A 17,293-nucleotide genomic window follows, 5' to 3' on the forward strand; every position below is an offset into this window, starting at 1 on the left:
TTCCTCTCCTTCCTTTCCTCTGCTGCACTATCCTCTCCTTTCTACTGCCCCACTAGAAACTGTGCCCCCTTGCAACGACTTCAGTCGGGTGCCCCGATGGAGTGCATTGGTGTGGATGTCCCCGGTCCCTTCCCCCACAATGATCTGGGGACATTGAGGAATATCTTCAGCAGTTGCAGCAGTACCTGGAGTCCGCGCATGTTTTCACTAAGCGCCATCTGATGGAGGCAGGGAGGCAGCATAAGTGCACATAAGACACGCAGTTTTGCCTGTGTCCCTTGACCCCAGGGGTTCGAGTGTGGGTCTACAGCTGCTGATGGAAATGCGGGCTCTGCCCCAAGCTCTCTGACAGCTAGGTGAGTCCCTGTGTCATCTTGGACTGCCTGTCAGACATTATTTACCACGTGGATGGGACCTGGGTGTCGCCCAGTGGTTCTGCACATTGACAGACTCGACCCTTACCATCCCAAAGGGCCCTTACTGGAGCCTGCCATCGTGAGTCTGCCAGGTCCAGGGGACTAACCGCCTTCACACAGACCCAGGAGGGAGCACAGGTTGCCTCAGTACCTTAGGGATTTTGTAATGGAAGCATTGACGATCGCCAGGGCAGACGACTGCTGGGGGAGGCAATGTAACGGTCCTGAAACTGTTTCCAGTAGCTCCATGGGGGGACGCTACATTATCTTTGGAGAGTATCTTTGGAGAAAAATGTCAAATAAGTGAATAAATGTAATTGTGAAAGTAACTTAGTAAATAACGCAGGGTAGTTTAACAATTTAAGCTGCTTTGCTTCTGATGTGATGGAATGACCTTCCTCTGTCTCAGAACTGATGAATCACTCTACATTTAAGAAGGATATCAAAACTCTTTTCTGTCAGATTCACTTCTCCAATTATCTCTTAAGTGCTTGAGAAATGTGGACGTCTTATCTGTTCAATAATTTTAACAACAATTTGTTCAATAGTTATATGTAGACACTGGTGTAATGTATACTGGGTTATGCTGCGGTACAGGACAAACTGATTGTACTCAAGAATCGTGTGTCTGCATCCAAATCTCTCCCTCTGTCGATGTAATGCATTTTTACAATTGTTCTCAGATATGTACATTGCTTTGGAGAAAAGCATTTTCTACAGCATGTTCTAAAATGCTGTAAGTGACTGAATTTAATATTGGTTGTTTTACAAATAGAAAATGTACATATGACAAAATATATACATATCTTAATAATAACAAAATAATAACAAAACAAAATAATAATAACTTAATAATAACAAAACAAAATTCTCACCTCTTGATGGAAACAAATATCATTAGAGCCACACCCAAGACAACCGGTAGAACCACAGCCAGTGCAAATCAGGGAATGACACCTGGGCTCTCAGAGACAGTTGTCTTATTTGGAACTAAGAAAAATTACAAAAACAAATGTGTGACTCAAGATATGTGATGTTTCATGAACAATGGGGGCTCTAAGATGGGTCCGTGAGAAATGAGCTTCATGTAGGAGTTGCTGGAAGACCAAAGGTACATAAAGAACTCTGAGTAGGGGATCTGCTGAAGATCCATCAGAATTGAACTCTGAATTAGTTAAACATTTTGCCTCCAAAGTTTATCCCAAACCTGGAGCCATAGGTTTCGTGTACTGTCTCATAAAGGCTTCTTGTCAACATGACTGATATTTCATAATTCATAACAGATTCAACTAGCTCAGTAAAATTCGCAATGATACATAATTTTCTTAAAAATATCTATGGATTTAAATGGGTAACTGTGGACATAGAAAAACAACTGAACTATTATTAAAAACATTATGTGCAACATGGATAAATGTTAATACATTTTCCAGTGTCATGATTTTTGCAAGATATTGGTCAGAACTCAAGCACAAAGTTCGTTGCCTGAAGTGTCGTAGTCGTGGTCGTGATCTGAAGAGATGGAGTTCGCAGGTGAAGGTCGAAGTATGAGGAGTCAAGGACGTGGTCTGAAAAGCGAGGGTCATTGTCCAAGGAGTTGGGGTTCACAGGCGAAGATTGTAGTCCTAGGAGTCATGGTCGTGGTCAGGAAAGCAAGGGTCATTATCCAAAGGGTGACTGATAAGCAGTAAAGAAGAGTGCTGAACGTGAGGAAAAGCAAGCTGGTGGCTACTGTAATTGCTACTGTAACAGTGCTGAGGGAGCTGATGTGGATTAATGTAAATAGTTGATGTTTATGTCTATTCCTGTACATTGTTCTGTGTTTCTGATTGGCTGTTATGTTGCTGATGCTTAGTCTGTCACAGGGGAATTTTGGGGCGACCCCCTACCCACTATTTCACATATGCCATTATTTGTACAGTATTGTCACAATTTTTATTACTTTCTGGTAGTTAAAAAGATGGGTAGTTTATTCTTGTGACAAAAGAGAAAGTAGTCTTTAGCGATATAGTAAATTGTATAATATTACTGACATGAATAAAATAGTCTTCCCCCCAGGAGAGCATTCATAATATGAGAACTTGCACTAGCTCTAACCCTAAGCCTAAAATTTTCATAACATAAAGCAAGCTATCAGACTCACACTAATGTGAATTGCTTTACAAGAAGCAAATTGAAAATACCACCAGAACTTGGGTAGAGTGTGTAGTGTAGTACTGAGGAATCTAGAATTATCTTCACCTTCTGATTCTAGTAAATACTATACAATATTTATTTGGCCAGGCAGGAAGTGATCAGCCTTAAGGTAATTGCAAATCAGTGTATGATTTTTATATTCAGATGTATTCTAATAAATCACAGTCTGTGAAACAGAGCTTGAAAGTATCAAAATAAGTGAATGTGAAAAATAAGTGAATAAGATGAAAATAAACTTGACTATAGCACACAGAACTCAACACAGGGACAATGAAAACAAGAGCAAAACAACCATATTCCCAGACTGGAAATGACAGGAGAAACAGAGAAATTATTTCGCAAAGTAAAGTTAAGCCATTCATGAATTTTGAAAATTAACTCCATAGTGTTATTATTCTAATTAGTACCATAGTCTAATTAAATTTTATTTGCATGTTTAATTGTTTGTTTCTCTACTTTTCTTTTTACTTTTATTTGAATGGCTGGTTTGGTTTGCCCATTTTTTAATTTTTCAGCTCCTTGTGTTTCTGCACATGCTTCTTGTAATTTTAGTTTTCTTTTTGCATATTAATTTATTTCTGCTTTTATTGATCATTAACCAAACATCTGGAACCTCACTGGTCATTAAGCAGGATTTGAAATAATTTTGACTAGTAACAAAGCATCTGGTACCTCAATGGACATTCACCAAATTTCTGGATACTCATTGGTCTTTAGCCAAATTTTTGAAACAACTCTGTGGCACCGCTCATCCTCTCATACCTTTCTATTGGAAGAAAAATGACATTTATCAAATTTATGCATTAACACCAATCATTTTGAAGTAAAGGATTTAGTGGTGGGAGAGATTAGCTGTTAGCTATTATCAGTTATTTTACAGGGTTAGAAAGCAGCTACGATAGTCAATATCACTTTCTCAAATAATGTTTATTATGTCCAGATGCAGCTGAGGAAAACCTTGCACCAGTGATTTAGGTTTGCTCAGACCTAAATGATACAGAGCATTACATTATAACACTGAGTGGAGAAGCAATCATCTGTGGTACATCCATGTCATAAATGGGTGAAGAAGGAATAAGAGAAACAAAGTGAGAAATCAGATTGAGAAATACACACACACACACATTTTCTGAGCCGCTTGTCCCACATGGGGTCACGGGGAACCGGAGCCTAACCCGGCAACACAGGGCGTAAGGCTGGAGGGGGAGGGGACACACCCAGGACGGGGCGCCAGTCCGTCGCAAGGCACCCCAAGCGGGACTTGAACCCCAGACCCACTGGAGAGCAGGACGTGGTCCAACCCACTGCACCCCCGCACCCCCCCCGATAGAGAAATATGAAAAGCAAAAAAAAAAAAAAACCTGAGAAATGCAAAGTTAACAGATAAAGTGAAGAATAAATAATTTAAAAAATTCAACAGAAAATAAAAAAAAGTCTTAAAAGTGCAAATGAAAAAAAAATACTATGCGTTTCATTTAAGAAAATTTTTAAAAAATAATCTTTGGCTACACAGTGGCACAGCAGGTAGCACTGGCACTTTCTTATTCATGTGATCTGCCTCATGATCCATAGCTACATGCTAAGTACAAGTTAAAGTTACATGGAAGAAGCTGAGGCCTGACATTGAGGTTGTTTCACACCAGTAATGTTTTGTGTTAATTGTAAAAACAGAGTTTAGTCTAAAACATACTGGAAGTAGGGGGACAAAAAGTAAATCTAAAATTGTAAGGTCAGATTTAATGTGTTCAACTATATCGCTGCATTTATGTTTTGCAAATATACATCTTTGTTCTTTAAAATTTTAATTAAACAATATGTTAATTAAATCTATTTGTTGTACATGCAAACTATTGAATGCCAGATGTCATCAACAATCTATTCATTTTCTCATCATCGTCTTTGTGTTTTCATATATTGGAGATTCAGTTGATGTTTGGAGCTCAGTGTTTGTGTGCCTGGCTGCACTCTTCACTCCCTGAGAAAATGGAAAGGAGACAATTAACTTACAAACTGTGAAATAATTAATTTCTGAGTTATTAATAAACTAAAATAAAAGCAAGACTCACCATCAGGGTATCATAATCAGATAATCTACACTTCACATCCAGAGACACATAGGTGTCATTGCTGGAGTGCCTAGAAGCTTCCTGTGGGGACAGGAGTCACAATGAGAGTCACTGCTGGGCCTCTTCAAACATTGTTCTACTTAATTAGTCTACATTAAGTCTACCTGTACATCATCTTTTCGGTCACGTTCCATGGTCAGCGAATGATCCTTCTTCCTGAAAGCCATAAAACAGGTGCGATAAGAGAAATCTTCAAGAATGTTATAATGGCATACATGTATAATGCAAAATGTAAGTACAAATGTAAGTAAACTTAAAATTTAAATAAAAAAACTAATATTTAGTATATAGTAAAGGACCAAATAAACTCACCTCTTGATGTAAATGATTATGACAAGACCCACAACGATGAGAACCAGCAGAATCACACTTAACATCATCAGTTGAACAACAGAAATTTCAGAAGATGGTATTATATTAGCTGCAAGTCAGAAATTGCAGAAAATAAAAGTGTGGTCTCACATTTGTACTCTTAACCAATAAATATGTTAAAGGTGTCTTTGTGTAGAGTAAGTATAAATTTGTAGTAAATAAATCTAATAAAACATCTTTCTTATATAGTGTAAAGAATGTTGATTTGTAATATAATGAATACTGAGATATTACACTGAAATAATGTCTTTCAAAAATGCTGAAATGTAAAATACAGCTAGATGAAGTTGTGCTGAAACACTATTTAAAAAAGGTCACTATTTTCAGTTAGCTCAGACTCATCTGATCAGAGAATACCTTTAAAGAAATGACACTACAGTCTAGAAGAGTTTACCATAGTAATGTTTCATAGTGAGTACAGATTCAAAGTATTGCACTCACCATTAATATCCAGGCTAAAGTCCATAGCAAGAACATTTTTGTTCTTTTGTAGAGCACAGGAGTAGTTTCCAGTGTGATTGAGAGACACAGGATTGAAGTGTAGTGTTGAGTGTGTCTCTGGAAGGCGCTGTTTGTCCTTAAACCATATGAACTTTGATCGGTTGAGAGAGCACCTGTCTGTTTCACAGATGAGTTTAATTGAATATCCTTCTCTGATTGGTCCATTTACTGGAGATGACATCATCACCACTCTCAATTCTAAAGGGAAACAAAATTTGACCTTAGAATAAGCAATGTTTGTTTGTTTGTTTTTTCATTCATTCATTCCAGTAAGTGCTTGTTCAATGCAGGGTGTTCAGAATCCTGAAGGGCAGGGTGCAGTCATGCACATACATTTACTCACTTAAAGTATACGCTCAATACAGGAAATTTAGAGTCCCCTCAGATATCTGAAACAGGACTTTTGTGTGTGTGGGAGGAAACTGCTCAGACACAGGCAGAACGTGCAAGCTGAAGCAATCAATTTAATGCAATGTGGGAAAGCTCTAGGGCCGGATACCATATTTCCTGGACCAGTTCTAACATAACCACCTTGTAGCTCTCAATATTTGAAACTCTACTATTGTGTCATAGTTCTGGTGACAGTGCTGATAGTGTGTGGTAACAGCTACTGCCTTTGTACCATAAAGGCACAGGTTTGAATCCTACCTCTAGGTGTAGTGCCCTTGTGAAAGGTATGTTCCCTGAATTGCTACAGTAAAATTACCCTGTTGTATGAACTGGTACATAGTCGTAGGTAGGTTAAACCTGTAAGTTTCTTTCAAGATAAGCATCAACTAAATCAGTAAATGTGATAGTACTATTATGTTTCCTTCAGGGAATTCAATGACAAATAGCCAGCATGACGTATTGCATTCACATTCCTCTTTATCCTTCACGCTCTCTCTGTCATTTTGATTCTTGTACATATAATAAATATATTAATAAAGTCTTACCAGCAACTTGAAGATTCACTCCAGGCTGACCACACCAACTGTCCATATTAGTGGTAAATCTAAATTTATATAGTCCACTATCAGTGTGTCTAATATTCTTTATCTTCAGAGTGCAGTTCTTCTCTTCATCCCCAAAACACTCTGCTCTGTCTTTGTACACAGAGCTTAAATGTTTATTTTCACTGTGACAAACATATGGTGGCTCAGTACATAAACTATCTTTGTTATGACTGAAACACCACATTGTTGTATTCACTTGGTTTCCCCCTGGATAATCATATGTACAGGGAATGACCAAAGTAGATCCTCTCACAGCACAGATTTCGTTTTCTGGAACCAATACAGCCCACTGACCACCCAGGACCCCTGGAAGACAAAAATAACATGGGCTGGTAATACTGTACAGTAGGGACAATTATTACTTCATATACAGGCAGTGTAGTTCACATATTAGTAGAGACAATTAAAGAAAGAATGAGCTATTAGATTCTTTTAATCTGAGAGCAATTTATACATGACATGTCATGATATATTTGATATTTTGTTTTTAAAATAAACAATTTCTAAGAAGGAAATTCGAGAAAAACTGTTAAGAAATGCCACTGTTTTAAATCGATCTTGTTTAAATTTAAAATTTCTGTCACCGCTCTTTTTGAGTCACTAAAAAAATAAAAATATGTACACTCAGCTCTCATACAACAGGGTACCATACAATGAAAACTGCTGCAACAACTTGTGAAACATTTATCTTTTTAAATACAACGAGCTTATGACTGGGTACAAAGGCATTATTATTTTCCCATTATGTGGTTATTTTACTTCAGTAACGGGTGGGAAAGCGATACTGTTAGAATGCCAATCAACTTTCATCCAGTGACAAGTTTTAAAAGGAACGGGCTGTCAGACACAGTGGTATAAGGGTAGCTCAATAAAAATAATTAATATAGTGAAACTGTGGTGTTGAAAAATACATAAGATACTTTCAATGTTTCTCTTTTAGATGTGTTTGTAGTTATGCTGCTTAGTAAAAACTCCCCACGGACCTTGTGTGGCTGTTGTAATAATTTCTCCCAAAGTTTACACAGTATAAAACAACTAAAAGGGAGCATTAAGAAACAGATAAAACACATACTGTGCTCTACATCTGCTGCAGGAAAAGAGCCTTTCTGTCTTTTGTGTTTTTAATTTAAAAAAGAAAACAGAACATTCCGATGTGAAGCACTTTAAAATGAAAACCCAACAGTTTAAAACACAAGCTGCCCAGCTATAGGTTAAGACATCAATTTTCTTCAAACCACAGTGAAATACATATCATACTGTAGTAATTTCTTTTATAGTCAGCATTTTGTTTGTAATATGTCTCTGATGAGCTCTCTGTGTCACTGTGTGAGAAGATTGCTCTATACAAATAAACTGCACTAAACTGAATTGAATACATGACAATATGAAAAGAAAATAAAAGACTATGAAAAGACATCACTTTAATCTGTTGTTAGTATGGAATTGAAAAGCTCTGTAATTGTTTCTTCATTTAAAATTCAAACCATGTTTGAAATATAATATAAATCTAGTCTACCACAAACATACATTGGAAAAGTGGTTATTGATAAAAAATAAATGAAAACCTTTATATAGGGACAAACACATAAATATATATATATAAATAATATAACATATATAAAACACATAGGGATTAGACAATTGACATAGTGGTTAGAGTTGCTGCCTTTTGACCAAATCATCTCCAGCTGTAATACCGTTGAGCAAGGTACACACACACACACACACACACACACACAATTTTCTGAACCGCTTGTCCCATACGGGGTCGCGGGGAACCGGAGCCTACCCAGCAACACACAGGGCGTTAAGACCCTTGAGCAAGGTACTTACCCTAAATTGCTCCACTAAAATGACCCAGATGTATAAATGGTTAAATAAATTGTGAGTTGCTTCGGAGAAAAGCGTCAGCTAAATGAATAAAATTAACGAACAGGCAAGGAATAAGTTTTGCTATGGCAAAATGTAATACTTTTTGGAATTATCATTGTTACATGTATAAGCATGTTTGTGTTTATATTTTTATTCATTTTAGCTTACACTTTTTTTTAGTCCTGGAACTGCCGTTTTTCAGAAAAAGTTACTCCATATTCTATATACAAGCGAAATTCACCTGAAATATTGATTTCATTGAAAAACTTTTTCCCAATTAGACAAGAGATGACTGCAAATACTTATAAAGGGCTTATCAATAAACTCAGAAAACATTAGTCTGTTCGTCACAATATGGCTAACAGCATCCCAGTTTCTATTATTTTAGGATATAAACCTGATACATTTCTAAACCCAGAAATTTAATGTTAACATTGTTGGTGTTCTTACCAGATAGAGTCAGCAGAGTCAGAGCCCAGAAGTTCAATGTCTCTCCAGGTCCCATCTCTGCTGTTACTGATGCTTTCAGCTCTTCTTCATTGAGGTTTCTCTTAAATTGTGCAAGCTGTGAAACAATTCAGCTCTTTTGCAACTATTTAAACGTCTCTTTGCTTCCTTTGTTACTCTATTTTCAAACATATTGCAACGACCCGCGTTACTGGTGTTCGAGCACGGAATATGCTTATTGTAATTAGTTGCAAGGGGGGCACGGTGGCGCAGTGGGTTGGACCGGGTCCTGCTCTCCAGGGGGTCTGGGGTTCGAGTCCCGCTTGGGGTGCCTTGTGGCGGACTGGCGTCCCATCCTGGGTGTGTCCCCCCACCCCTTCCGGCCTTACGCCCTGTGCTGCCGGGTAGGCTCCGGTTCCCCGCGACCCCGTATGGGACAAGCGGTTCTGACTGTGTGTGTGCGTGTGTGTGTGCGTGTGTGTGTGCAATTAGTTGCATCCTCAGAAAAATGTGAAATGTAAGTGTGCAACCACTGGGGGCACTTCTAGCGAAAATGATGGGGTGACTGTGTTTGCCAGTCTGTAGAGAGGGCCTGGAGGCACTAAGCAGGCTGGGAGGGCTGGCTTGGTGTATAGGGCCTTGCCAAAACAGCATCCTTGGACAGAGAGCGTCATTTCTGTGTGTGCTGGTGTTCAGATAAAACCTTCCAGATAAATGTTGCCTGTGCGTCTATCTTTGCTCCATCCAAACCTACAGTGCTGTGAGCCTCAATATTAGAGCTTTGCAGGTTCTACTTAAAAAAGAATTTTAAGTCAACTTAAAACTAAACTTCTTTGTTATAATATTTTAAAAACAGACTTACCATCTGCCATGGAGAACAGAGGACACGGAGAAGGCTGGATCCAAGTGCAGGATTGCTTAGTCAGTACCAAGGGACTAATAGGCTTGTTCTCGTGGTGGGGGATGGGTTGCCCTGTGACCCCTGGAAGGAGGGTGACCTCTTGGATGGGGTGCCAACCAGTCGGATGGTTCCCCTGGAAGTCGGTGATGAGGGACGGGTCGAGGATGTTGCACGCCTGAACCCAGTTGCGTTGCTCTGGCTCGTATCCTACCCAGTCCACCGGCAGTACATCCTCCCATGTTGATGCTTGGAATGCAGGAACGGAAGGTCAGGGGGCGGCAATGTTTGTCAGCCTGTTGTTTGTAGTGGTGGACAGTCTGGCACAGGTGCTCCTGAACCACATGCCAGACCTCCTCGCTGTTCTGGAACTAGGACTCAACGGTAGGGACATCTGTGGGGCCAGGATGCAATGGGAACAGGGGAGGTTGGTACTTGAGGAGACACTTGAATGGGGAGAGTTCTGTGGAGGAGTATGAAAGGGAGTTATGGGCATACTTAGTCCATGGCAAGAACCGTGCTCACTGGTCCTTCTTCTGGCCGCAGTAGCTCTGGAGGAAGTGGCCGATGCCTGCTCCACTTCTCTGTTGCCCTGGGGTGGTAACCGGAGGTGAGATTGATGGATACACTGAGTTTCTGCCAGAATGCTTTCCACACCTTGGACATGAATTGTGGTCCTCGGTCAGACATGATGGGTGGTGGAAGTAAGATGGCAGCACGGCAATAGCACAGAGCAGTTGCTCTGGACCCAAAAGGTGTTTTTTTTTTTTTTTTTTTTTTTCTTTATTTCTTACGCCACATGGACATGGGAGTAACTGGTGTTCGTGTCTACCATTACCAGACACTGCTACATTGAAGAAATAACCGAACACCCAACCTGCATGATGATCTGCTGGAGAAGCTACATGATCTTGGCTTGCTACGGGGACCAGGCCTCTAGTCCTCGGCATCGCCTGATGCCATCGGTCTGGGGAAGGAATGACGTAAGCGATGTGTGAGGAAGCGGAAGCGCGCAGTTCACTGCTGTTTGCTCTGCTCACTCACGACTGTGCAGCAATGCACAGCTCAAACCACATCATAAAGTTCGCCGACAACACGACCGTAGTGGATCTCGTCAGCAAGAATGACGAGTCAGAATACAGAGAGGAGGTTCAGTAGCTAAAAGACTGGTGCAAAGCCAACAACCTGTCCCTGAACATGGAGAAAACAAAAGAGATGACTGTGGTCTTCAGGAGAGCACGGAGCAACCATTCTCCGCTAAACCTCGATGGCTCCTCCACGTAGATTATCAAGAGCACCAAATTCCTCCCTGGCGGAGAACCCCACCTGGTCTCTCAACACCAGCTCCACAGCCAAGAAAGCCCAGCAGGGTCTCTACTTCCTGGGAAGGTTGAGGAAAGCCCATCTCCCATCCCCTATCCTCACCACATTCTAGAGAGACACTATCAAGAGCATCCAGAGCAGCTGCATCACTGCCTGGTTTGGAAATTGCAGCGTTTTGGATCACAAGACCCTGCAGCGGATCACTGCCTGGCGTGTGTGGTTATCTGGTTGACTACCCCTACCCCCCCCCCCCCCCCCAACAGGACAATCGGAACGGTGAGCTGTGAAGCCGGATGGAGGGGGGCGTTACTCACCGGGGGTCGCTTCCCCTGCAGCTTTACTGCTTTTTAACAATATATCTGCATTTTGATTACAAAAGGAAAATGTTTATATGTTAGAAAAGAATATTCAAAAGGACTGGTTAATTGGGCTTGATAAATGTATGTTGCATTTTACCTGTGCACTACATTCTGTGTTATTTTCCACAGCTGGCACGTTTGTCATCCATTTGACAAACAGAACAGACATTTAAAGAAATTTCGTTCAAAATCCTCTAATGAATTTAGCTTTGCATATAGACTCCTTTAGGTGCAAAAATAAAAAAGGGAAGAAAAATTGAAAATGGCAAAGCAAACGACTTCAGCTTTGTAGATAAATGATTATCATTTCGACCACAACCAAGAGACCCAGCAGAACCACAATGAAAAAAATCAATAAAACAGTAGATTTTCCAGTAGATGTATGTAACTGTTCCATCTGAACTGCAGAAAATGTTTTATTTGAGATGTGATCTTGAGCAATCGATATGCCTTGCTATAAAATAACCTTGAATAAATCATGACTATGTAAAGTAAGGGGATGTTTAAAAAAAACTGTAAATATGTAAACAGCTTGTTATCTTTAATTTACCTTATCTAAAATCCTAACCCTAACCTTCAAACCATGATGAAACTGATTTGTGAATGAAGTTTTATGAACAATGGAAATGAAAATGGATGCTATGAATGTCTACAATTTAGGGATTTAAAAAAAAAAAAAAAAAAAACTATGAATGTGTGTAAAGTACAGTGGTTTTTAATCAACTGTAAATTTGTAAAGAAAAGTCACTGAGTCAAACTGGACAACTCTCTCATTTTGTCTGCCTGTTTGACTAAGAGTCTGAGAGTAGTGATTGAGCCAGGTTGTAGCTTCAGTGTGCTAAGAGACAGACAGACTTGAGTCAATCATTGCTCCCAGACTCCTAGCTGAGATACTCTTATCCTGCATAACATTTGCAAGATCTGTCCCTATCTAACAACAGACTTTACGCAACTATTAGTGCAGGCTATGGTGATATCCCATCTATACTACTGCAACTCTCTCCTGAAGGCCTTCTGGCTTCTGTCATCTAACCTCCACAGCTGATACAGAACACTATTGCACAACTTGTGTTTGACCAGCCAAAGCATTCTAATATATCTCTCCTCCTTGTCTCTCTGCATTGGCTTCCTGTAGCTGCTGACTCTGGTTATGGCCTACAAAAGCATCAGTGGAACTGTTCCCAGACACCTACAAGACCCAATCACTTGCCACACCCCAAACAGCTACACTCCTCCACCTCTGCCCACTTAGTGGTCTCATGCGCTGTTGTGGTGGAGTGACCTTGGCTTACTCAAAACTGCTTGATCTTCTGTCCACTTTTAAAGAGGGTCTGGGAGGAGAAAAAAAAAAAAAGGAAAAAAAAAAACTCACCTTTTCCAGACTCAGTTCACCCATTATTTAAGTTCATGTAAGGTGTAAATGTTCATGCCTGGTAAACCTTTAAACAGCTACTTCTGTGATGTAATGTTACTGTGAGCGAGAGATATATTCCAAATATATATGATGGGTAACCGGACACAGAAAAAAAAACAACTATTATTAAAGATGTGTGCAGCTGTGATGCTCTGATTAGCTGATAGCAATTTTCTGTGTCACAGGTCAGATTCATAGTTTTCTTCTATAACCACCTTATTTCAATTCAACTCAACTCAATTTATTTTTATAGAGCGCTCTTCTCACGCAGTGACGCAGAGCACTTTAATACAGGCATAACGCAAGAAAAAGATACAAACAAAGAAGACAGTCGACTAATGGTTACCATAATAAAGTACTTCTATAGAACTATAAGTATGCCTACTGGCCACTGGGGAAAGGAACAAAAACTCCCAACTGAAAGTTGAGAGAGAAAATACCTCAGGGGGTCCACAGGCCAGTGGTTGCCCACCCCTCCTGGGCATTCTAGATTAAGTAACAACTGTAAGCCGGTGTGTGACAAGTAATAATGATTATCTCCGCCCCCTTCCCTGGCCGCCTCGGTGTGCTACATTGGCATAAAGGTTCTAATTTCTATTAATCAATATTCAATATGAAAATTAAAAATTTTGATAGTTGTGGTTTAGGAGTCATAGGTGTACCTGACCTGTGAACTGGCTTCTAAATCATTAGATGTACTCAGTGTCTTTGGTGTCCTGTAAAGAGAAACATCTGTCTGTTAAATTATAATACTACACACACACACATTTTCAGAACCGCTTGTCCCATACAGGGTCACAGGGAACCGGAGCCAACCCGGTAACACAGGGCGTAAGGCCGGAGGGGGAGGGGACACACCCAGGACGGGACGCCAGTCCGTCGCAAGGCACCCCAAGCGGGACTCGAACCCCAGACCCACCGGAGAGCAGGACTGTGGTCCAACCCACTGCGCCACCGCACCCCCTCCTATAATACTACTAACTATAGTAATGAGATATTATAGTGTACCGAATTTATTTTTCATTGAATTATATATACACTATGTGTGGAACAAGTTTACAGGCATGAATGTAAACTTTTAAACAATGTATAGGGACTACTTTACAAAAAAATTAAAAAAACCTTGCCTCTTGTATGAAGTGACCACAAGTACCGAAGCCAAAATGAGCAGTAGTGTAATTACTGTTGCTATTAGCATCTGCAATTTAGGAAAACATTGGGTAATTACAAACAAGCTTATTACAAACAGTCATAATTCCAAGATCTGCTGTTTCTACTTTCTGAAGCATTTGATACAGGTGCTTTTTTTTCACCGTTTTCATATGGTCTAAGATGGCAGGCAAGTTCTTTGGTTAGTGATTGTATTTATGCATTTTTTTGCTTATTTGATATTGTGAGAAGGAAAAAAATATATATAAAAGTACCAAAAGTCCACCCCCATTACCTCACACCGAGTCAATTCTGTTTGTGTCTTGCATGGTTTACCTAAAATAACAATTTTGGTTTTAAACATGCTAAAGCAAAAGGAAAGATTTAAGTTGAACTACCCACATTGAATTTCCAGTTGTAGTTCTTCTGATTCATCTCCTCCATCTTTTAAAGCAGAGAGTATTTTTCTTTCTCGTAGTAGGAAACGGATGAACTGAAGTGCAGAGTGTCTCTAAGAGACGTTGTTTGCCTTTAACCAGGTGACCTCTGGTTTGGAGAGCAGCTCTCAGCTCCCTTTTTGACAAAAACTCAGGTTTACTGAGTCTTCTTCTGTTATAGGACCATTTTCTCCAGAGGTGCTCAACACTCTTAATTGTGGGTAGGAATGAAACCAGAAGGAACTGTTAACAGACTGGTAGTTTTCCTCACTCACACTTAGCAGTGCAGTCATTGGAAATTGCTAAAAGGAACAGGCCAAATACTGTATATATTCCTTTTATATGTATTCATTCAGCAGAATCTGTTCTCCAAAGATAATCTCTAAACAAAAATGCATTGTCATCTCACACGAGTCTCAGATGAGATTCAGACATACAGTATGCAAAGAATAATTATTGCCCAGTGTGAAAATTTTCTGCTATTACACAGGTAGCTTCCGTGTCATGCAGAACAGAGGAAAGGCAGGACCCAAGTGCAGGATTGTTCATTTAAGGCTAAGGGGATAGACTTGTTCTCATCATCAGGGACAGGTTGGTCGATCAGCAATAAGGGTGAAAGGAAAACTGATAAGCTTACTTTGCATTGTTTGTTATTGGGGGAAACACATGTTAGTCATAATTTGAGGAAATATTGAGTTTAGCTAACACTTTGCTAAGACTCAGTGCAGTCACAGATTTTATTGGCAGGGAGGACACCACATAAACCAGGAGTCTGCTTTTATCAAAATCATGTGATTTCTGGAAATTCTGTGGAAAAAAAGCCACCATTGCGCTCATTCTCTGGAAGTGCTGTTATTGTCTGCTCCTAAGTCATGATTATGGAATGTATGGGAAAGCAGGTACCAGTAATTGTTAGTGATGTCACCTTGAACTTGACAAGATCCTTATATTCTAAGTCTTTTTGGTGAAATGCATCAAATAAATAAATAAATAAATAGTATAATTGTGGAAAGGGTGCATTTTTAATCTATTACAAGAATATATTCTTAAATGAATTATTCTACCTAGCTCCTGGTCCAAGCCTCGGTGATTCAGCACCTGGAGAAATTCAATTCCTCCCTGTCTACTCTTCCAGCCTCTACAATCAAGCCTCTTCAACAATTAGAAAACACTATGGCATGACAAACTGTTCAAATTATCAAACTGTCAACACACTCAGATATCTGGCTGATTGACTGGTTTCCTGTAGCTGCCTGTATCAAGTTCAAGACACAAGTTATGGCCAACAAGATGGTCAAAGATCTATCACTCCAATGAATAAGTCACCTTGTCCATTTCTTCACCCAATGAAGAACACTATGCTTCTCCACCTCTAGCTACTTGGTGATTCCATAACAGGTTCAAAGCCAAAATTCCACAGGTGATCTGTTTTGGCTTTGATGTGGTGAGATGAGGTCCCTCTGCAGAATCCTTTTCAACAATTTCAAATGGCCTCAGAACAATGTCATCTAAACCCATTTCTCTCTTGATGTCTCAACAGCTCCATAAAATTGCATTACACCTTGTGGAAGAAACAATGGACACACGGACAGTCAGAGTTGCATAGAAAATATTCCTTTAATGCCTCACACACGTTAAAACAAGAGAGTCTCTGTGCAGAGAGTCTCCAAGCAAATGCAAACAGCAGTTATTTATTCACAGTTGCGCTCGACAGTCTCACCTCTCAGTAATCTTCCACTTGCTCAAGTTCTTTGTGTTTCTTCTGTCTCCGTGCAGGCAATGTTCCACTGCACACTGCTTGTTGCTGAACGTAAGCGGTTTCAGTTCCTTAATTCTCACGCGATGTTCAGCACAAGTTTCTCACACCATGCTGTCCTTATTAGTTCTTGTTTTCTTGTAACAGCTTGCAGCATAATATACCTCAGTTATTTTCCATAAGCACCTACTCTAATATATACTCCATGTTCATGTATAATGCTTTAACATTAAGGCTTAACTTTAAATTTTGCTCTCACACTCCCCCCTTTGACACAGTTCATACCACTGTGTCACCTTCAGAATCAGAGTATTCAGGTTAAACATCAGGATCATCAAACAGTGGCCTGATATCAACCAATGTATTATTTACAGAGGGTAGCATGGCCAACTGACCGGTGAACATTTTCGTAAGCATAGATCGTAACATAGAAAAACAACAACAAAGTACACACAGAGCAATTAAAAACAGCACGCTGCTAACCAGCAGAGCCTTCAGCCATGATCCCCATCCAGAAAACAGTCCTGTGAACCAGGAGCTTTTGTTTAAATTTTCACATTGTTTGCCTATGTTTGCTATGTTATCTGTGAGGGAGTTAATGCTTTCTCAATCATCTGGAATATAGGTACAACACTCCTTTCCCGCAACTGCACAGGTACCATCCTGAGCAGCTAGGAGATAGTTCAGGGTCATTCGATTCTGCAGAGCCAGAGTTCTGATACCTACAACTTCAGCATTGACTTCTTTAATGGCAGCTGCAGTGGAGTTGGCTAGATCCTCCAGGGCCTGTGCCAGGTAGAGTACCTGTCTAGAAATCTTACCAATGCCATACATTGGAAATAGAATCATGAAAAATCTATTTCTGAGGTGTCTGAGCAGCAATGTCGGGTTAGGGGGCTGTCAGAATGCCAAGGAGGAAGTGACAGAATGCACACATGGGGAATGATGCAGCCTAGGGCCTAAGCTAGAAGCGGTCTTGAGACTGTGTGTCTCACGCTTTGGTCACCTCTTGACAGTGGTCCAGTTATGCCC

General features: G+C 40.1%; 1 protein-coding gene and 1 long non-coding RNA gene across 2 annotated transcripts; both read right to left on the reverse strand.

The window, feature by feature from the left end:
* Window positions 1–4,086: 4,086 nt before the first annotated feature.
* LOC108923618 (junctional adhesion molecule B-like) lies at window positions 4,087–8,982 on the reverse strand. Its single transcript, XM_018734487.2, has 7 exons — window positions 8,929–8,982; window positions 6,547–6,912; window positions 5,552–5,809; window positions 5,051–5,159; window positions 4,843–4,894; window positions 4,679–4,759; window positions 4,087–4,587 (listed from the first exon to the last, which is right to left on the reverse strand). Exons 2-7 carry the CDS (start codon window positions 6,788–6,790, stop codon window positions 4,492–4,494), a joined length of 840 nt encoding a protein of 279 aa, XP_018590003.1. The 5' UTR covers window positions 6,791–6,912; window positions 8,929–8,982; the 3' UTR covers window positions 4,087–4,491.
* Window positions 8,983–9,890: 908 nt separating this feature from the next.
* LOC108923621 (uncharacterized) lies at window positions 9,891–10,753 on the reverse strand. Its single transcript, XR_001965238.2, has 3 exons — window positions 10,701–10,753; window positions 10,322–10,415; window positions 9,891–10,217 (listed from the first exon to the last, which is right to left on the reverse strand). It is a non-coding gene; the product is annotated as an uncharacterized LOC108923621 (long non-coding RNA).
* Window positions 10,754–17,293: the final 6,540 nt, after the last annotated feature.

The sequence above is a fragment of the Scleropages formosus genome, chromosome 6 (genome assembly GCF_900964775.1).
Source record: "Scleropages formosus chromosome 6, fSclFor1.1, whole genome shotgun sequence".
Lineage (NCBI taxonomy): Eukaryota > Metazoa > Chordata > Actinopteri > Osteoglossiformes > Osteoglossidae > Scleropages > Scleropages formosus.

Bases quoted from the DNA above. Each gene is read 5' to 3' on its own strand.
- LOC108923618 (XM_018734487.2), bottom strand. From the start codon at position 6,790: ATGTGGTGTTTCAGTCATAACAAAGATAGTTTATGTACTGAGCCACCA. The intron at 5,160-5,551 runs GTGAGTGCAATA...TCTGACTTGCAG, and splicing joins CTTTAGCCTGGATATTAATG to CTAATATAATACCATCTTCT. The intron at 4,760-4,842 runs GTAGACTTAATG...CTGTCCCCACAG, and splicing joins ACCGAAAAGATGATGTACAG to GAAGCTTCTAGGCACTCCAG.